Genomic DNA, 23,050 nt, shown 5'->3' on the forward strand with positions numbered 1-23,050 from the left:
TGGCACCAATTATGTTTAGCATGAAGATAACCAGGGTAGAGCAGCATTTAACTTTCCCATATAGTTTAGGATACTTTGTTTAGGCTCTGACACTATTAAGATACACAAAAAGCTCACCCCACCCCACCCCCACCAAAAAAAAAAAAAAACCCTTCATTTTTCTTTTAATTTCTTATGAGTTTTCAATTTACTCCCTTAATATTTCTCTTTATTAGAAACTATGTTATTCAGATTTATGTCCTGCAATCATTACCTACCATCTGTAGATGGCCTTTTTGGGGCTCCACTGGCCTTCTTTGACTGTCCTTTAGTCTTCTTCCCTTCCTTATCTGAAGGGTAACCTACTGGATACTGACGAGGGAAAAAAGTACAATGTAGATTTAAGCTTCACAGAGAAGAGGGGTTCTAGATCCTTGTCAGAAATTTAAAAAGGGGAATGGGGAGGAATCTATACTTTCCCTAAATTGAAAAGATTTATATAAAGGACACAGACGTTTAAAGAAACAATTAAAAGGACAGAAGACTATTAAAAATCCCCAATTCAGTGTAAAACCATGTAGCTTTGACTGTTAAAGATATTCCATTTTATCTTAGTTTCAGATCAGTGATGATCTTAGTTTCAGATCAAAAAGAGGAAAGAACTTTTTAGGAGTTGTGACTAGGGGGCTTAAAAAGTTTGAGAAAGAAAGGAAAGTAGAATTAGATATGAAGGTAAGTGAAGATCAACCAAAGAGCACAATAGATGATACTCATATAGTTGGCGTTACACTAAGTTATGGAGCCAATCTTAAAAACAAAAAACCCCATGAAGGGCCAAATTTCTATCACCCCAAATTAAGAGGCAGGGGTGGGGTGGGGTGGGAGAGCTTTTAGAAGACCTAAAGCCACTAAATTACTGAATTCTTTATCAACTAAAAGGTTAGGCTTTAAGGGATAAATTCTACCCTATTACCCTTGTGTTTTATTGGCTATGCTTTCTTTTGGACATGCTTTGTGATATCACTCATATTTAAAGCTCAATATGTTATACAGGCCTCATCAATGATATTAACTCATCATAGCTGACTGGCTTATATGCTTTGTTCTGCTCAACTGTTTCAAATTTAACCTATCTAGAACACTGCTCTGCTGAACAGCAGACCTGAAAAAAAAAATCCTTTGAAAATGGATTTAACAATAGGTTTAAAAAATATTTAGTTAAAAAAGGAATTATTTTGACAGTTATTTTAGCAGCTGATGGGTCTCATTTAAACAATTCTATGAGTTTAAAAAGAAAACAAAAACAGAAACAGACTTGCACTAGAAGAGACACACTCACCTGCCTGGGTGGTCAGACACTTGCCCATAGTTCAGCCCCTACACATGCAGTGTGGGCAGAGCCAGGGGAAATGACAAAGCTGGTAGTCTTTACGAGAAGCACAGCGATGGGGAATGATGGAGGATGAACTCAAACCATGCTCTGAAGTCAGTGTCAGGGACAAAGTCTAGGGTGTATAGGCAGTGGAGGGGAAATGTAGCCATACCATCCATTATGCACAAAAAACCAACAAAGTCTTATATGGGTTAACAGCTGAGCATGGGCAAAGGGAAAAAAAAAAAGGCAAAGCACTAAAGGTGGTGACAGGACAAGGAAGCAGCTTTGAGGGGGAAGAGAGAAAAGGGGTGAGGAAAAGTGAGAAGGGTAGAAAGCAGACCACTCTTATAAGCCACCTCCCCCCTTCCCCTACCAGAGACACACCCCCTGTGCCCTCTAGGATAAACTTCCCTTCTCAAGGCCTCTTATATCTAAATTTTAGGTATCCCTTTCCCTCATACTTCAAGTCCAGATTGAACTGGAAATACAGCTGACCCTTGAACAACATAGGGGGTTAGGGCAGGGCCAATCCTCTCAAGTTGAAAATCCCAGTGTAACTTATAGTTGGCTCTCCGCATCTGCAGATTCAACCAACCACAGATATGTACTGAAATATTTGCTATTGAAAAAAATCCATGTATAACTGGACCCATGTAGTTCAAACCCATGGTGTTCAAGGGTCAACTGCATTTTACATTTCATTGTCAAGCCCAGCTTTCCTCAAGCACAATTCTTGGTCTTAGGGCAGTTTGACACCTAGGATGCTACTTTTTTACTTCTTTTCCTTCCGTATACTTGCATGATCTCATTCCTCACCCCTTACAGTCCACTGACCAACTGCTGTGGGTTATATCCAGTGTTAAGGCACATAGATAGTACAGAGGCGTACGTTTTTATGAAAATACAAGTAGCCTAGACAAATGTAATCTAACCTGTAAACGTAGACATAGTCTCCTTGACCGTTCTATTCCTTCTGAGGTCCAAGGAGCAGGTTCAACATCATCTCTCCTTAAAAGATAGCGCCAAACCAAGAATCCATGGCTTGATGAAATCTCTGGCCAGTATTTCACCACCTAAATCGTAATATTTCAGTACTAGTTTGAAATGTAAAGTTCAGACTTATTTATAATGTCATATTAGTGTTTTAAGTAAACTTGGCAGAACTAAATGCAACTTTGAAAGATACTTGCTCTGCTGTAATAGTAAGTAAAAAATATGCACTTAAATATTGTTTTGACCTTATTTCCTAATTATGATAATTCCCGTTAAGTATAGATTGCTATAAATTTGAAGTAGCAGCAAGATTATGCTCATTAATTAATAGAATTTTGCATAATAGTAGATAAAAATGGTGGCAGTAGATGTCTTCATTTTTAAAACAAAGAATGCAACCTATTTTCAAAATTATGATGTGCTCCGCTTTGAAAAATCTATTAAAATTAGAATCATTCTGGAAGATATAAGAATCAATATCTACAACGGCCAAGTTATTTGAACAGTTTTATCATAAGAGAATATATACTTGTAAAAAAAACTTAACCCAAAATAAAACTCTGCCTTTAGGGACTTCAGATAAGCCTTAAAAGACAAGTGTCAAAATTAAGAGATCGTTTTGTACGTGTTGTATTTCCAGAAAAAGTAGAAAGACCAACCAAGATGATCTATTGTTTCCTTTAGCCCACCCACAGTAGAGCAGTTCCCTGTGGCAACCCTGTCTTGAAAGCCCAGGAAGAATGACTAACAAGATGTCATGCCAGATAGAGCACCTTATAAATGCCATCATATCTGTTGCCTTCTTCAGGAGCATATTTGCTGATCTTCCTCCCTTTAAAACTGCGTATCACTCTGACTGGCTTACCAGCTCTCCAATTCCGAGACTCTGCTCCAATTTTATCATCCAATGGAGCATCACAGTTTAGGGCCAATGCCCTAAAAAATAAAACAAAGTCTTTATACCAAGTAATCTTTCTTCAAGTATATAATCGCATCATTAGCTCAATTAAAAGGTGAATTATGCCTTACCTGATGGTTAAGATTCTATGATTCTTTCCATATTATTCCAGATAATAGGATTATGCTTTCCCCCACCAGCAGAGAAGACAAATCAGTTTTCTGATGTCACCCCCAAGCCAGGGGATTGGTTCTCAGATAGCCTGTAGGGTTCTTCTGAAAGTAATAACATCTGTGCCACGTATAATAGAAAACAACTAGAAATACATGGAATTTTCTTTAAATAACGTTTGTTGAGGGAAGGGAGAAAGTTGGAAAACTAAAGCAAGTGATTGTTGTAATAGTTATTTTTGATAAGGGAATGAGGTAAATTGCTGGAAAAATGTAGAAAGAAATCCAGAAAAATAAATTTGTCAGCAAGGTATGAATGACCTTTCTAGGTCTACTTTCCACATTCCAGACAATAGAGATTCCTTAAAGTTTAGAAGATAATAAGAACAAGTTTAATATGAGAATATCCTTTAAAGACTTCCAGTAAAAAGGTAAGTGTAAATAAAACTGAAGCATTCAAATACCTGTGCTAAATCATGACAATAAAGATTTTTGGCTGCTCAAGATCACTACATTTTACTGATGACACATGAACAAGGAGGAACACTGACTGGAAGCAGCACTGGATTTAGCTGAAGCTTCCTTAGTATGTGTACTCACCTAGTAGTAATTAATCAGTAAGGTTAATAGACGTTAGAAGACCTTCCTTGGGGAAACTTAGTCCTGCTCCCCAAAAGACAAACTAGAATGTATTTAAAGTTAGTATTTTTCCTCTAAGACACCTATATCCTAAGTGAGAAGAATCCACTAAGAACATTTAAGGTTAAAAAAAAGATACCCTCCCCTCAAATCTGGTAAAATCAGATATGATACAACATGCTTTTTCAGGGTATAGTTCTTTTTATGCAAGCTCAAAAACAAACCAAAAAACCCCAAACAAAAGACCTTAAGACTAAATGACTAATCTACTATAATCTTTCTATCATAGTTAAAGTAAATGAACTTAAGTGTTTTGTTAAAACATTTTTTTAATAGACATGGTCAGAGAGTTAAAGGTCACCAAGTTATCTTTTTTATCTCAAATGGGAGATGAATTAAAACTCTGAGGTAGAAGAAAATGTAGCCATCAATTCTAGGGCTGGTATTATTTATGGAATACCTATTGAGATACATATACTTCATCCTCTTAAAGAGCTAAGAAAGAGATATGTACTATCTTCACATTAATGAGTGGAATGCTTTGGTGCTCACAGGTACCTTCCATCATAATGACTGCACCATTAACTGGAATTATTAACTCACTTCTAGTTTCACCTAAGTATGCAGTCTGTTCAAGTTTGTATAAAGAGTCCAAGAGGATGAAACTAGGCAAAACAACAAGGCTTTTCCATTATTCTATCCACAGCTCAATCGATTGCCTCTAACCGCCCTGATAAAGGATGGCCAGGTTACCTGCTGCCCTCTTCAGTTTCATAAAGTGGAAGAGCTGAGAAGAAACAGGAACAAACTTCTCAAAAGCAAAAAGCAGGTATCAAACTACCTCTTAGTAGAGAAACAAAAAAGGAATTAGACCATATACACGTCAGGAAAGAGTATACTATGGGTCAGAGCTTTCACCTCAGCTTTCGTGTTTATAAAACATATAGGTACCTTTGCCTAAGAGGCCTTTACAATCACAAGGTGTACTCACAGCTTCATGTATAAATTACCTGAAGGAATGTTAGTCTCCGTGATAAGTCAATCCTAAATTGTTTTGAGTTTCTATTTCATTTTCACTACCTTCCTTATTAATATAAACATTTTTACTACTTGTCAATTATTTTCTGAGATTGTGACATATGATAAACAGGGTATATTTATTAGATTCTTCAAAAGCTTGACAAGAATCTATCATGTACATTACAAGTGCAGGTAGTTACAAAGGAAGTTTCATTCAAGCCAAATAATCTTATTATTAAAGGGAAAATATAATTTTCAGATTTGACAACATGAAAAAGCCCTTTTGCAAATTCAAGATACATTTTCATTGACAATACACATCGAAATATTTCTAATTCCTTTTAAGATCATTCTTCCTAAAGAGTTGCTTTCTTGTTAGAAAAAGACTGCGTAGGGGCTGGACTCCTACCTCAGCAATGTTTCACCAGCAAATCTGACCTGTCTCCTCTGCTGGTTCAATAAAATAATCCTACTGTCAGAAATAATATAGAAGGAAGACATAAAAACAGATTCTATGTAACTTGGTATGCAACAAAGTCTTGAAATCATAAAGTATATTCTTTACTTCACATGGTAATCAGAAATTAAGGACACACTACTTAAAACTGAGTGATTTAGACTCAGGAAAGCGAAAAATACTCACTTTTACTCAGTATTCCACAAAATACCCTTAATAATAGGATACAAAAAATTTCAACTTCATGATCACAAAATTATCAGTATGACAGGTTATAATGTGGTCATTGGTATCTGATGGTTTGGGTTACTTAATTATTGGTATTAGCATGCATTTACAAAATAAAACATTTTGAAGTTATTAAATTTTCTATTCCCATGGAAGCTGGAATATCATGAATATTTCTATAGAATAAAGTCAGCACAAGGTGGCTCTTTTGTACCTAAACATTCTCTTTTTTAACAGATAAAAGACATTTTATCATAAATCCTAAAAGCACCTTGTGTAGTTCTGATTAAGTTATCTGATGTTTCACTTATGCACATAAATGTGGCTCCCAAACATAACCCTATTTCACATTAGTCTCCTCTAAAAAGAAGTTTGTCACTTTAAAAGATAAATCTGTGTTTAGTAGAACATAACTTTGACCAATGTGGTAGTAGATAAGCCACCTTGTCCTCAATTTCATTAAATTATATAGGTTCCTTTCCTTTAAAGGTTTCAACATGTTTCCAAATGCAAAGCACATGTATTAAGACTGGGAATTATGTCATTTAAAAAAATGATACTAAGAAATAAGTTAGGAAGCTTATAAGTAATTATATACTAATCAGGTAATAGGATTTATATTTTAGCTATATTAACTCACAATTTAAGATTCTCCTCTACAGTGTAAGTTATAAATTATAGTCCTATAATCCAACTTTTACACAAAGCCCAAATTCTTAACAGTCTTTACAAACTAACAATATAGAGTACCTGTTCATGTTTGTTAATGTTTGATCAGCCGATGGTGCACCAATTCTTTTATTACCAGCAAGATTTTTACCACCACTCCCAGTGTATGTGAATTCATCACCTCGGTCCTGCAGGAGAACATTTTTGGCATTAAAACACCTAAACCCAGGTATAATTCACCAATTCTTGTTTCAGAGTCAGAACTTTTGGTTCGGATGTTATAAGCTGACATGTTCTCTCAAGGTATCTATCTACCAAAATAAGGCAAAATTAAAATGCAATCTTGTGTGTAATATACCTTCAAGCTGTATCACTTGATCTAAAGATTTCATTTTAAAGTTATAGCTTCCAACACCTCCAAACATAGCTATTCTTATACAAATAATTTATAGAATGTTACAAAATAAGGTCTTATGGGTTGGGAGTATTGTTTAGTTTAATTCAATGTTATTAAAATCAACTTATCAATATTAATTTGTAGGTTCTTTACAGGGCACCATTTTAATAAATACTCCAAAACTGATTTCCCAACAGCAATCTATGCCATATCCAAGGCTTTTTTTTAAAAAAACATCTTTATTGGAGTATAATTGCTTTACAGTGGTGTGTTAGTTTCTGCTTTATAACAAAGTGAATCACCATATCCAAGTTTGCTGCTAAATATCAAACTTAAAAATCGTAACAGCATTGTAAGTTCTCCACATTTTACAGTCCATGGGTTTACTCAAATTATATTGGCATAAAACAATTACATATCATTAAGAAGAAAGTTAGAAAAGAATTTGGATACTAAAAGTTGTATAGCATCTACTAAATGTGAAAAAAAACACACCCAAAGAAGATATTAAAAACTAGCTCCACCAGTAGCTACAAATTTATATTGCTATTGTTTTTGCCTAATTCAGTACTTAAACTGAGAAAAGTAACTATCAGTATGTAAATTAATTCTAACACTATCTCAGTAGTGGTTCTTCTTCAATGCAAGATTATTTTAACTAGTTCAGACTGAACTTAAGATAATGAAGTTTTCTCTACTTAATTCTTGCTTGTAATAAAGGTCAATTATTTTGCATCTAGTTTTTCCTTTGATTAAAAGTCATAACTAAAATCTCATGGTTTTAAGTGTTTCCATATGTCCTAAAACCTTCATTCAATTCACTTTGTTGACCCAAAATTGAGGTCTATATTTTAAAGAATAAGGTGTTAAGGAATTTCATCTTCAGTGTATACTCCATTTGAAGGATTCTAATAAATAAGTACATCTAAAACAGTCCAGAATACTTCTTAAATTGATCAGATACAGTCTTCCAAATGGTATCTGGATTGACTTCACAATGCTCATATTTATAACCTTGTCGACTTTTAAAGTTGTAACTGTGGTAGTGCTATAAAGGAAAAAGTAGTGTGAACTAGGTAGGAGAGAGCATAATAGGGACAACCTAAGTTCAACAGTGTTTGAAACGTAAGAACAAAAACATTTCTGATTATTCTTCAAGCAGCAAATAATCATGTAAAAATAGTTAAATTCTATGTCATTATCTATGCTTGAATTCATCATTATACCATGAAAGCACGCAGATGAAACAGACTGGGAGAAAATACCTGCAAACTACACATCCAATGAACAGTAAAAACAAACAAAACCCACAACCCAATTAGAAAATGGGCAAAAGACCTGAAGAGCTACACCACCCAAGAGGATATACACATAGCAAATAAATAAATCATGTCCAACACTCTTAGCCATTAGGGAAATGTCAACTAAAACTACAATGAGCTATATCTACATACCTATCAGAATGGCTAAAAGAAAGCAACAACACTGAATGCTGGTGAGGATGCAGAGAAACTGAATCACTCATACACTGCTGATAAGAACAAGAAGTGGTACAGTCACTCTGGAAAATACTTCAGCAGTTTCTTTTTTTCCTTTTTTTCCTTTTTTTTTTTTTGGCAGTTTCTTAAAGAACGAATCATGCAACTACCATACAACCCAGCAATTACACTTCTGGGCATTTATCCCAAAGAAATGAAAAATGAACACTCATATTTACAAAAAAACCTGTACACAATTTTTAATGCAGCATTATTTGCTGGAAATAACCAAGATGTTCTTCAATGGGTGAATGGTTGTACTGTGGTACACCTATATCCATGGAACACTACTCAGCAATAAAAGGGAATGAACTATTGACACATGCCACAATTTGAGGATTATATGCTGAGTGAAAAAAAGCCAATCCCAAAGGTTATACACTATACGATTTCATTTGTAAAAATTTTTGAAGTGACAAAATTATAGAAACAGAGAACAGATTGGTGGTTGTCTGGGGTTAAGGGGGGTTGGGGGAGCAGATATAGTATGGTGGCTAAAAAAGGGCAACATGAGGGATCCTTGTGGTAAGGGAAATGTTCAGTGTCCTGAATGTATCAATGTCAGTATCCTGGTTGTGATATTAAACTATAGTTTCGCAAGATGTTACCACTGGCTGAAACTGAATAAAGGGCAAAGACATCTCTGTATTATTTCTAATGCTACATGTCAATCGACAATTATTAAAAATGTACATTAAAAAAAGATGAAAAAAATGAAAAAAAATGTAAATGAGTCCAAAATTAAAAATGAGCTCTAAAGAAAATGTGACTATTTTCACTGCAATAATCAGTACACACAAAGCTTAAAGACTGCCAATTGATTTACTTTTTAACTGGTAAAAAACTGACTACTTCAACATAAAAACGATGCTAAAAGAGATGGGATTTATCCTGGACAAAGCTTCTGTATTTTACTGAATGATCAAGACAGGTTCTAAAGAACAAGTTTGTATCATGACTTACTACTTCATCCGCAAATCCACCAGCCAGGACAAGAGAGTAAGCTCCATCATTACTTCGACCATGAATTCCACCAACATGGGGCCTATGGACACCCGCTTCGCTCACCTATAACATCAAGAGAGACGCAAAATACCTTTGAACAGTTCGTTAAGTTACGTTTACAAAATGGTTTCACATATGTTATTGTATCCTAAAAGCCTCAACTAAGAACTGAATATCACACAGAATTCTAAGTTTTGCTCACAGACTACTTCTCCCCAACTATATATCCTTCAGGTACTGAACTGATAACTCTTAAAACTGCTCAGGCCTAGAACTGTGTTTCAAAATAACTATTAAATAATTATTATCCTATGTCTATTGGTAATTCCAGCTCAGTTTGGGCAAAAAATAATTTACTATAAGTGCTCTAGATCTCTTTTTTTCTCATTTCTCATCTTTCATTATGGCACTGTTCCCTAGCCAAGTCAAAAAGGCAAGAGTCATTTCAGCCTCATTCTTCTGTATTCTTCAAACCCATCTGGTCGCAAATATTGCTGATTTGATCGCCTAAATCTCTCAAAACCATCTTTTTCTACTTTCACTGATATAAGCCTAGTTTGAGTATGAATACTTAAAACATGCCCTTTTTCACTGCCTCCAGCAGTTTTGTTCCTTCAAACTCATTCTACCTATCACAAACAGAATGATCCTTTTAAGAACATATCTGCTTTTAATTTCCAACTGCTTAACATGTATTAAACAGTCTTAATAGTATATTAAGCCCAAGTTAAGTATTACATATTACCCTCTCTCAACCAGGCTGCTATCTACTTTCCCAGCCTTATCTTCAGCTTCTCCATTATGGAGCCTATACATCTGAGCCCAACTACTCAATGATAAACATACTACCCATTTTTCAGTTTATTCATGCAATTCTTCTATTTCAATGGCCTACTACTTTTCCCCATGTATCTTCAATGCTGGCTCACTTAAACTTAAGTGTCACTTCTTTGCGTACTTCAAACTCCCTAAGAGAAGTATTCTAATTCATTTGTTTATCACACAACTGTTCTTAGCAGAGTAAATCCAAGCCTGTATAGCGGGCTAGGTAAAGAGGCACATTAGAAGTTGATGAGAAGCTGATAAGAGCAACAGAACCTGGATTTAGGCCTTGGAAACGCTTAGGTACTTTAGAGCATAGGACCATTTGATTCTCAACCTCACCAACCCCGATAATAAATCATGCTGAATCTTCCCTACTTCCTAAACTGCAAATCTGTCCTCCTAAATGCTTAGGCCAATGACCTCAGTCATCTTACACCATTATTAATGAGGCTTTTACAATCTGGGAATGAATGACAGGCATACAAAAAAAAGAAGCAAACAAAGAACAAGGCAATTAAAAATACACTAAGTGTATTTTATTATAATTTTTATTTCATATATAAATATTATAAATAATACATAGTATAAAAAATAGATCTTATTTATTATTGTACAGGCATACCTCAGAGATATTTCAGGTTTGGTTCCAAGACCACTACAATAAAGTAAATATTGCAATAAAGCGAGTCGCACAAATTTTCTGGTTTCCCAGTACATATAAAAGTCATATTTACACTATACTGTAGTCTTAAGTGTATGACAGCATTATGTCTAAAAAACGTACACACCTTAATTAAAAAATAATGCTGTCGGAAAAATGGCGCCTATCGACTTGCTTGACACAGGGTTGCCAAAAAGCTTCAATTTGTAAAAAACACAGTATTTGTGAAGTACAGTGAAGCAAAGCACAATGCAATGAGGTATGCCTGAACTCAGTTTTTTTTTTTACTGTATTTATAGATCCAAAGTCATAATATAAGCCTTGAAAATTGATTTATTCAAAATTATGATATAACCATTGCAAGGATGAGAGGACAGAGTGTGTTAAACTAAATTCTTGTCTTCCATTGAAAGAGATTAATAAAACCAAAATATAAAGACAAAAGCCACACAAACATGTTATTTATAAATAAGGAGGTAAATTCAGAAAAAGTAACTTTAAAGTGATTGCCTCTTAGAAACAGAAAATGGTGAAAAAAGAGGGTAGACTTTTAAAATATAAATCATACTCTAGTATTTAACTTTCCATGCTATGTATTACATTATTTTAATCTTAAAATTTTTATCAATGGTCTAAGCACCAGGGCTATTCGACTCTTAAAGTTCAGAATCCTGTCTAATTGGAAACTGCTCTTTACCTAAGATATTCTTTTTTCCACATTAAATTTTCCATAACGAAAAAATTACCTTTCTAAAGAAGAAATTAGAAAAGTACAAGAGTTTTCTTCAAGAGGAAAAGAGAAGTAATTTAATCCTTGGATTATCTGACATTTCCTCTAACCAATATCTTAACATTCATTCAAGAGGATAATCCCCAAAGAAAACACCCTAAGTGAGCTTCCTTGCAGATCAATGACATTAAATGAGAACTTACTGCGTGACTTAAAGATCTATTTCAAATATTAAATTCTTGGCAAGAAAAGTTCTTCAGAACACTTAATAACTTTAACTACCATAACTATAACAGAATAGTAAAACGAAGTGATTCAAAGGCTTAGAGGAAGCCTAATTCCATGATGTGTGCTCCTCTGTCTGCTAAGCTATGAGCAAGAGTCTACCCATCCTACAGGAAATCTTTCATTCTAACAACTGAATGCCATGTGATACTACCTAGGTTGGTCCATTTAGAATCAATCAACACTGCTACAATTTGAACTATACCCAATTTTACCCTTTCAACTAAGCCAATTTAAAACATACCTGAACTCTAAATCTCCAAGTCGATCCAACAGGAATTCCAGGAATAGGTCCATAATGATTAGAAGGAACAATAGTACATTCTCTAGTGCGACCAACACAGGCCATTCCCTACAAGGTACCGAACAAACTGAGAAATCAGTTATGTTAAATCTTAAAGAAAGCCCTTAATTCCCATAAAATGTGGATAAAATAAAAACAATTTATATGATTAATATTTAACAATTTATATGATTAATCAATATGGTTATTTGTTAATATTTCAGATTCGTAACATCATTTATACCGTTACTACTATTGGAACTGAAACACTGTAACTTGCGTCACAGTTATAAACCTTATAACTAGGAAGAAAAAGAAACTTCCTTCTTTACCCTGCCCCAGTCTCTTCGGCTTTCAGTACTAGCTGATGGCATCTTTGCTTTCTTTTTACTCATCTTGAGTCTTTCACCAGCCTTTACAACTTCACTAGAATCAGTTTTACAGGAAGGACAATACCTTAAAAAAAAAGAAGAAAAGGAATTTTGATAATATTATATTAAAGCCAATAACAGATGGCCTTTCTAGGTTAGAACAAGTTTTAAGATGTAATACTTGGTGTATATTACAGAGTTTCAGTTAGCATTTCAGTATTAAGCTTTTCAAAATATTTACATGATTAAGCTCACCGAAAAAAACTTGTCATTCTTTTAGAGAACTTAAAATATTTTATTATCAAATTCTCAAATGCAGTGCAAAAGCCAAACAAGGCTGTCCAATTTAAATGGCACCATAAACTCTGATCTTATCACTAATCCTCAGAGTGGAAATTATTCATTTAAAGTTTTTATCATTAAAGCAAAAGTGGTAAGAATAGATGATTCTAGACTGAACAATGATCCATGCAACTGATACATCTCCCCATCTAAATTCGTTATTAGAACTCTCAGATTCAAAAATGTATATAGTCTAATTGCAGGCATAATGAAATGTGATTGATATCTGCGTGCTGAACGGGTGCTGAACGGGTGTCCTGTCACCTTGCTAAAATCACATATTACCTCCAGAAAGCTTTCTGTAGATATTTTATGATTTTTCTAATTAGAGAATATTGCTGCAAATAAAATGTCCCCCCCAAAAAAGTATAGTTTATTATAACAAGTACACTGGATTCAAGGATGCTTGCTTATATTAGCTTTATCTCTAGCTCAATTTCAATTCTCTATACTTGTTTGTCCTTTAGTCTATCTGTATTTGGTCATTCTACTGTAACTTGTACACCATTATAATCTGCCTTATATCATTTCTAAAAAGCAAAGCATAAGTATGTCTATAGAATGAGATGGGACTACTCTTGAGTCACCAAGAAATGGAAACTTTGAGTATATCCAAAGATCAACTGGCCACTCCCCTATTAGTCTTAGATTTCTTTTTCTATGCTTCCCATTTTATAATGATCTATGCCACGTGGCCTACAGAGTAAAGAAAATGACACCTGTACCCACTAGTTAATTTTGACTGCCTAATTATGAGACATGTAAACAATTCAGTCCCTGAGAAAATTAGCAGGGCAGTGAGATACAGAAACAAATTCAAGGTAAAATTATGTATGATACGGCAATAAATACTATCAAGTAAAATCCCTACTAATTTGGAAATCAGGAAGCCTTCCAAAAATTAATTTGTTGTAAGAAAGATTGTATTTTACCTGATGTGCTAACCCTATAACTACAATTTTATCAAAGATCTTACGGTGAAAGCAGATATTATCTCTGATGAGAAAATGAGTTCAGAGGTTAAATATCAGACAACATGATTTGGAGAAGTGGAAAAGAAGATTTAAGGTTAAGGAATTCCAGGTAAAGTGAAGGACCTCGACATGAATGTAGAAATACTCCACAGAGTAATCTAAGACAGTCTTCTAGTTATAGTCATCCCTGGGATCCATCTTTTCATCAGGTTTGTTAAGAACCCAGGCACTATTTTGGCACTGGGTAGGGATAAATGTTTGTGATCAAAATATTTGTAAACAGTTAAGGAAAACTAGTACATACAATGAAACAATTTCAGAAAGTGGTAAATGCTATAAAGGAAATACATCAGGGTTATGTGGGTGGTAATAGTGATTAGAAATGTTATGTGTCTTTAGATACAATAGTTAAAGCTTCTGAGGAGGCATTCCAGCTGAGATTCCTATCAAGAAGCCAGGTAAGACATTCCAGGCAAAGAGGCGTTAAATGTAAACGTCCTGAGGCATAGTAAGGAATGGTACGTTCTGAAGAACATAAAAGTAGTCGGGGGCAGGTCATAGATGGCAAGGGTTGAGATTTTATCCTAAACGCAACAGGAAGACATTAGGGGGTTTTAAACAGGTGAGTAACCTGATTCAGGACTTAGATCATTCTGCTGCTGTGGCACGAAGGATAGCTGGTAGACAATGTGAAAGCAAGACTAGTTAGTCATTTACTATACAGTTCAGGGTAGAGATAGTGGTTTGAACTGGGTGGTGAGAGTAGAGAAACATTATGGAGAACTGTAAGATTTGCTCATGTGTTATTGGATGTGAGTGGGGAGAAGAGAGAATCAAAATTGTGTTTAGCTTTTTGGCCCTCAACAAGTGGATGAGATGATCGTATTACCTACTGAAAATTAGGTGAAGAGTGGGATTTTAGGGGACACGTTTGTGGAAATCAAGATCTCTATTTGGACTCACTAGTTTTGTGATACTAGTGAAGCAAGCAGTTGAATATAGGGAATATAAAGCTCAGGGAAGACTAGATCTGAAAATATAAATTCCAAGCTGTTTGCTTGGTATTTAGTCTCATGATTACATGAGGTCATCTAGGGAGCAAGGATGAAGAGAGAAAACATGGGTAGTGCTTTGGGAAACTCTGAAATGTGGTAGATGAGAGAAAACCAACAAGAGACCAAGGAAAGGCCGGTGAAGCTGGAAGAAAATGAGATTAGATGATATCATACCAACTACAAAAACAGAGTTAGCAGGTAAGCAGGACAGTAAGGAGAGGACTCAGAAGTGACCCTTGGGTTTGGCAACATAAAATGTGTAAGCCTAATATAAGCAGATATAGTTGAGTAGTGAGAGGGAAGGTCAGACTGGAGTGCTGGGGTATGGACAGGAGGAGAGCAAATGGAAATAATCAGTGGTGACAGCTCTGAGAAGCAAGGAAGTGGGCAGCTTTCTCCCACAATACAAAGGTGGGAGAAATGGGACCTAGGAAAGAGTGTGTATGTGCATGTGTTGTGAAAACAAAGAGATTCTAGGATACTAATGAGAATAACCCAGTAATGCCAATTCAGGAGAGGAATTAACTGCAAGAGTGAAGTTCCTCAAAATGCAAAAGGATACGAAACTGTGAGAGCAGGAAGAAAGGTTCGCGTTTAGTGAAGCAACACATCGTCCACAGAAACAAAGAGGAAGAAGCACATGAGACTTCAGAGGAAATATAATTACTGGTGATGGTAAAATACAGGGTGTGACCATGCAAAGTAGCGGCAGAGGGTTAAAGGAAGAAGTTGTATCCTTTTTCTTCTTCCCCCACCCCTACACAGCCTCTGCTGTAATACAACAACCTTCCCAACAGGTGGGGAGAGACCAAAGGAATGGAGAACAATCTATTCTTCACAATGGTATCAGCTACGTAATGGTCATGTTAGTATTTCTGAGTACAGTCTGTCATCTCTTTAACTTAATCCTCCATGCTAACAACATGAACCGTAGTCTAAAAAGAAAAAACTTCCTAATATGACATCTTAAGAAGCGTATTATAACTTTAACTGGGAACATTTCCCCCCAGTCTCTTTTCTAATCCTTTCTCTTTGTAGCTAACACTACTCAGTAGAAGTATAGATTTTGGCAAGTATATTTGACCTTGGTGCCTGGTTCTACTATTAACCTCATATGATTATGTATGATAATCCATACAAAGCACTTTATTAGTGTCTTGCATGTACGAAGCACTTAACTGTTAAGTACCATTATAAAACATTCAATAGGCACATCTAAAATAACTGAGGGGTAGAGGGAACCATCTACAAAGGCTTCCCAGTTGAAGTCATACTTAAGTGAAAACCTGAAGGATGAGTATCATCCTGAAGTTACGCAAAGAGGAAAATGTTTCCAAGAAGAAAATGCATCAAGTGTAAACCCAGAGAAGATAGGGAACATGACTTATTTAAGAAGCTGAAAGATATTTAATCTGGCTAGGGTATAGAGTATTTGGGGAAATAAAAGAGGAAAGTGGTAAGGGATACAGTGGGAGAAATCAACTAAAAAACACTGTGCAGGGCCCTGTACAGTAACATAAAGCCTCTGAAGCAAAGGAGTAACTATCAAATTTGCATTTTTGAAAGAACACAGGACTCATATTGGAGAAGGGACTGGAGGGATTAAAAAATGGAGCGAGAGACTGGGTCAGAAGCTGTTGTTATAACTGAATAAAGGGATCAATGCCAAATAACCATTAGTTATACAATTTTAAGCTCTTTAATATACACTATGTAGGCCGCTCTCGCCTTCTGAGATGGACCGCATTCTGCCTACAGAATGTGTATCTCTCTCAATAAATCTACCTCTTACCTATCAAAAAAATATATACACTATGTATCTTTAGAAATCTACTTTTGGTGTTTCAAAGACACATTTCACATTCAATTCTTAACACAGTAGCAACAAAAATCCCCTGATAATCATACCAGTATTCCTCTTCAGGGATCTTATCCAAAGGAGGATTCAGGCAGTAAATATGATAGGCCATGTTACATTCATCACATAGAACTTGCATGTTGGGTTCCTGTTTTCCACCACATATATGACAGGAGCAAGAACGGCATTTCTTATTTGGGTCTCCACCACAAAAGTCACATTCAGGGTCATTTTTCCCTATTAAGAACAAAATTATAGCAAGCCTAGTCTTAAAATCATTTTTATCTCTATGAATCTTATAAAGAAAAACCCATGAGAATAACACGCAGCTTTTTTAACAAAGAGAAAAGAACCATAAGAAATAATCCAGTATAGTACTTTAAAGTTCCCCAAATGTGCATCGAGATGCCTAGGGGCAATGCAGTGAACTCACACGGCACCGTAAGATATATTAAAATTTCAAGCAAAATACAATACTTGAACAAAGTTGTTTGGATTTAACTACGTAATAAACGAAACTATTATGTAACACCTATTCTGCAGATCCAAACCTTTCCTTGTGGACTGAACTAGGAGGGGTACGGCTATTAGAAGTTAGCAAACCCATTTTGGTTTTGCTAAGCCCCCAATATACTCTTCATTAGTAACAGTATCTAACAGTTTATTTATTTATTTTTATCTTACTTGTCAATTGGTTCAGAACTCTGGCAACTAACAGGTTCCGCTTATTGCCCCCCACCTCCCCCAACCCACCAGCCTCCCCCATCTAAACCCAAACACCTTCTGCCAAAATATTCACTTGAAATTATAAAATATACATATATACACAGAAATCTTATAGTAATGCTCACTAATACCAAAAGTAAAATTTAAATGTCAAAAGAGTAACAGCTGGACAGATTTTGTGTAAAATGAGGTAAGTTTATAAGAACTATAATACAGAGGTAGCCAAATATGTTAAATTCAAAAAGGAAATTGCAGAATAAATTTTTTACACAAAATTAACTGTATAGATACACAAAGATGAATTAGATAGATACAGAAAGATGTCTAGAATGACATATATTGTTAGAGTGATTACCTCTTGGGAGTTCTATAATTTATATAGTTCTATACTCTGAATTTCTTACAAATGCACACAATAAATTCGCGAGGAATTTACCGTATCAGAGCTGATTGTTCATTAAGAGAAACAGGGAAGAAGTACCTGACAAATAAGAGACGGGGAAAGAAAATTGCCACTGATTTCAGTACTAACTTTCTGACTGATCACACTGCCTATTCTTGCTAATGAATGGAAGGTTACAATTTTGTTTCACTTCCACTAAGGTAGCTGTGACAACATATAAGTAATGGAAATTTCACAGACCTAAAATACCAAAGGTATGTTTAGATTTTTGGTTTGGAGAATGATCTGGTCAATGGCAATCTGGCTGTGAAATGGTTTCTTTACACAGAAGTTCAAAGCTGTAGCTATAACATGATTAGCATTAGACAGAGGAGAGAACAACATATATATGCAGATACACTGAGAGAGAAAACACAAGAAAAACCTGGTCAATCTTCTTTTTCTATTGTGTTTTACTGAGAGCAAGTAAGTCACATTAAGTAAGTTTACTTATCAAGTTTACCTTTATTCCTAGAATATAACCATACAGTCATAAACCATAGAAACAGTCATAAACCACAGAAACAGTCATACACAGTATGCCTTAAGGTTCTTAATTCACGTAGATGTACTAGCATCACAGCCTCAAAAAATGAGTATGGCTTAGACCAGTAACATGGAAATCTTATTTATTGATCTGTTAAAGGTCTTGTCTTGTTCTAATCTTGCACAACTGTGGTAAGAAGAGGTTAGGCAGAACTATTTAATCTTGAATATTTCTTTTCCCAGAATATACTAGACATTGACACACAGCATAAAGTCAATGAATTGTTCTCCAGAAAAAAAATCAGAATTGACAGAGTATGAGACACTGTAACCTATTTGCAAAGATAGTGACTGAACCATGAATGAAAAGACTTAGAATCTAGTCTGCCTCTGTTACCAACTAGCTACATGATATTAAGTAAAATATATGCAAGGAAGAGATAAGGCTACACTCTAACATCCTAACGATGACATAAACCTCATTCATTACCTCCCAGAAATTCAGGGCTCAACCAGCATTATTATTCTTAGGCTCTACTAGTATAAAAATAAGTCTCACTATTCAAAATTAATCTTAAATGGCCACAACATTACCAAAGTGGGTTTTTAATCTGGACAGACTCTATAATAAAGGAAACAGCAAGAAAATGGCAATAAAATGCCAAGATGAGAAAATATTTTTTGAAGACAAATCTTATCATTTGAGAAAAATCCATTAAACCAAAATAGATCTTACATCAAAATGGTTGTCTTGAAAATAAATTTGTATGGTCTACAATTTTATACTTTCTCAAAAGTTATTCCCTGGCCAGTTAAAATGGCAATCATGAACAATAAATGCAGTCTCAGCCCGTAAGAAAAATCCATACTTAAAAACTTTCCATCTGCCAATGAAAGAGGATGGGCTCCAGGTTTCTCGATCTTGAAGATTTCATTTATGAATCTTATCTGACAGTCATTTAATTTTCCTTCAGAACCCCTGTTTAAAAAAGGAAGAAAGGTTAACCTCTGCCAGCAAAATCTAAATCACACACAAATAGTAATTAAAAGTCAGTTTGGAAACTCGCTGAACACTTCCTATTTACAAATGGGGATTACAGCTATTCTAATCACTGAGTTATTGCTTCCAGCAGTAGGAAAAGTCCAATGATTAATATTTGAAGTTAAGTGTCACTTTTAATATCAGGAAAAAAAATTCAAGACTCAGATCATCTGGTGAGAAGATAGCTATCTTGTAAATTTAATTTAACTTAAAGACTAGGTAAAATGATACTCCCAATTAAAATGAAAGATTTAAACATATTTCCAATAAATATGGCAAGTTTCTGGGTAAATAGATGACCTCTTATTACAAAGAAAAGTCTTTCAAATACTAAGCCATATTTTTCATAGCCACGTTTATAGCTGTTTGCATATACTTCTTCAAAGTTTCTTGCTGTGACTGTGGATTTGTATAATTCTTTTAATTTATCAACTTTTGCTTTGTATTTTTGAAGATATATTATTGGGTACATACAGATTATGGATCCTTAAATCTTATGAAATGTCTTTGTATCTCTAGTAATGCATTTTGTATCAAAAGTGTACCTTTGGTTTTTTTGATTACCATTTGCTTGGTGACTTTTTCAATCATTTCACCTTTTAAAACTTTTAATGTCAAATGCAGAAAATTTATAGATAAATGTATGGTTTAGCCAATTATAAGGTACACATCCTTGTAATCAGCCATGACAAGAGATAGGACTGTCAACTACCTCAGTAGTTCATGTCCTCCCTCCCAGTCACAACCTCTTCACTCCCTCCCATGAGTTATATTTACCTTAATTTTCTTCAATCTTCTCACCTGTCTGCCTAAGTATATGATATAGTTTTGTGTTTCAAAAACTAAATTCCCAATATTTTTCCTTATAATTTGTTGAAGAAGCCCCACCATTTGTCCTATAGAGTTTCCCATGGTCTCGATTTTGATACCTGCATTCCCAAAGTGTACTTTAGTTTTTTCTGTCATTTATATTTCCAGTAAATCAGTAGTTGGATCTGGAGTAAAGGCTGAAAACCCTTGGTTTGATGCCTGTTTTTAACAATAAAGTTTTACTGGAACACAACTATGCCTATTCGTTTATGTATTCTCCATGGCTGGTTTCACGCTATAACAGCAGAGTTGAATTGCGACAGACCATCTGGCGGCCAAAGGTTAAACTATTTACTATCTGTCCCTTTATAGAACAAAACTGCTGACCCTTGCTCTAAATGTTTACTCAAATCCAGGTTCATTTTTTGGGTAAAACTGTCTATAGGTCTATTTTCATCAGTAAGCACCTAATTATTTAGTTGTCTTTTCCTACAGCAGCCATAGATGCTCAATGCCTAGATTAATTCACTGGGAATTGGAAAATGTTGGTATTCTAGTTCTTTCATTCCTTTTTTACTTATTTGCTGGAATAATTCCATAAAGAGAAACCTGAGCTCATCAATTACTTGGTGACTCAGTGGTATAGCTCATATAACAAATATAGATGAAATGCTTTCTTTAGCAGTTTAAAAAACATAGTTCTCAAACATTCTATGTAGTTGACTGATGAGTTTCTATGTAACTAGGAGTTCACGTATTTGAGGTGTTTCAATCCACGCTAGATATTTTCCTTATTGATATTCAAATCGCCTCATCTTTGGCCAATGGGATATTCCAGCTGATTCTCAAATCTTTCTGACAAGAATTTAGCAATCTTTGTGGGCTTCCTTGTTATGTGCAAGACAAGATTTTTGTTCTCAGTTCATCTTGTACATTTTCTGCCCCCACCCGGTGTCTTTATTTTTTTAATAGATCTTTATTGGAGTGTAATTGCTTTACAATACTGTGTTAGTATTACAATACTGTATTAGTTTCAAAGTGAATCAGCCATATGCATACATATATCCCCATATCCCCTCCCTCCCACCCTCCCCATCCCACCTCTCTAGGTCATCGCAAAGCACCGAGCTGATTTCCCTGTGCTATGCTGCTGCTTTCCACTAGCTATCTATTTTACATTCGGTAGAGTATGTAGATGCTACTCTCAATTGGCCCCAGCTTCCGACCCCCGACCGCCCCCCCAGCCTGTAGTCTTATCTCCAAGGAAGCCTAGTTTCTTTTAGGTGGAAATGGTTATTTTAAGACCACAATTTAGGCACTAGAAAAGCTTTCTAAAACTGGATTGATCACTATTTCTAGACCAAGCTACAAAATTTAGACATACACATTAATACATGTACAAGATACCTCATGAGTTCATGCAAACACTTTCTGTTCAAATTCAGGACTAAAGGATAAGTCTGCTTTTGACAAGGCAATTATTTCTCTTTCTCCTTTCCCCCACAATCAGAAAATCCTAGTTCTCAAAGACACCAGGGATGCCTAAATTAGAATGCTACAAGTACTTCTTTGCTTTACCCCACATTACATATGACATTTTCACCAGTTGTCATTATGACTACAGAAAATACTTTAAAATTTCTTTGTGTATTTCTGCCATGTCTTACAGTTATATCTACAGTGTCAGACCATAAAACCATTACATACTACACTTTCTCCTTTATGTACCTCCCTCTAGTCCCAGTTCTAGATGCAGAGATATTTTTAATGTTTATCACTACTCTATGTCAAATTGCCTACAGTCATCTTGATGGTCTGAAACTAGTTCTCTACAAGATTTCCCAAGAAGGGTTCATGAGAACAATTCCTCCCCTAGTTCTTACAAGTTAATGACAGCTTGTCTCCAGCCTTTATACTGAAGGCCAGTTTGGCTAGACTTAAAATTCTTGGCTTACCTTTTCTTGACTCATGGATGTCTTTCTGGGATGTTTTCCTTGTAAGGGTGTTATCCTGGTTCCTTATTTTTTCTTTTTCTTCTAATTTTGTATGGATTTCACATCAATGTTTTTCTTTTGCTTGTTTTTATAAAATTTTCTTGACCCTTTAGAGGGTATAACTTCAATTAGGTTTGCTAGATCACAGCCACAGAGCTCCACATAACTCAGTTTTGTTGTTGTTGCTTTTTGGAGAAGCATTCAAAACTACGGCAGCTAAAATCTAATCTGATAGAAAGCAGATCAGTAGTTTGAGGCCAAGGTTGAGGGTTGTAGTAGTAATTGTGACTCTGATGGAGCCCACAGGGACTTTTGGTGGGGGGTAATGAAAAGGTTCTATATCTTGATTACAGTGGTGGCTTTATATGGTACATATTGCTTTAAGTAAATTTTGCCTCAAAAATTAATTTAAAAAATGACGCTATAGAAACTTCCTTTTGGTATCTCCTGGCTCTATTCCCCTGCCCTATTTTTAACTGGACCCTTTTTTCCTTTGTCTTTACTGTTCCTGTCCTACTCAATTTGGACTGCATTCCTAGTAGTTTATTCTCAATATGGGACTTTGTCCTGGAATGGAACTTTAGCTGACTAATTTTGAGAGTTCATAGGGCTCTAATCTCTTCAGACCTTACTGCAAACTGCGTATACTCATCCAAACTGGGGTGCATACCCATTTCTGGCTTCAGCTGCTGTATTAGTTAACTATTATTACATAACAAGTCACCACAAAACTAGCAGTTTAAAACAAAAATTACCTCAGTTTCTGTGGATCAGCAATTTGGAAGCAGCTTAGCTGGG

The 23,050-nt window shown here is 35.2% G+C and overlaps 1 protein-coding gene across 3 annotated transcripts in view; it reads right to left on the reverse strand.

The window, feature by feature from the left end:
- Positions 1-23,050, reverse strand: part of UHRF2 (ubiquitin like with PHD and ring finger domains 2) — a 75,171-nt gene that overhangs the window by 5,727 nt on the left and 46,394 nt on the right. For 2 of the 3 annotated variants that reach the window (XR_004476492.2, XM_004279120.3), the window contains exons 5-13: positions 19,276-19,385; positions 16,803-16,989; positions 12,485-12,608; positions 12,114-12,221; positions 9,327-9,431; positions 6,510-6,616; positions 3,121-3,283; positions 2,287-2,427; positions 258-351 (exon numbers count right to left, since the gene is read on the reverse strand). Coding sequence is in view for 2 of the 3 variants with exons in the window: in XM_004279120.3 (XP_004279168.1) it covers positions 258-351; positions 2,287-2,427; positions 3,121-3,283; positions 6,510-6,616; positions 9,327-9,431; positions 12,114-12,221; positions 12,485-12,608; positions 16,803-16,989; positions 19,276-19,385 (1,139 nt within the window). In the remaining variant the exon portion in view is untranslated. Of the gene's footprint in view, positions 1-257; positions 352-1,318; positions 1,485-2,286; positions 2,428-3,120; positions 3,284-6,509; positions 6,617-9,326; positions 9,432-12,113; positions 12,222-12,484; positions 12,609-16,802; positions 16,990-19,275; positions 19,386-23,050 lie in introns of those variants that run through there. The other variant, XM_033404416.2, reaches the window with a different exon arrangement.

This window comes from Orcinus orca, chromosome 6 (genome assembly GCF_937001465.1).
Source record: "Orcinus orca chromosome 6, mOrcOrc1.1, whole genome shotgun sequence".
In the NCBI taxonomy this organism is placed as follows: domain Eukaryota; kingdom Metazoa; phylum Chordata; class Mammalia; order Artiodactyla; family Delphinidae; genus Orcinus; species Orcinus orca.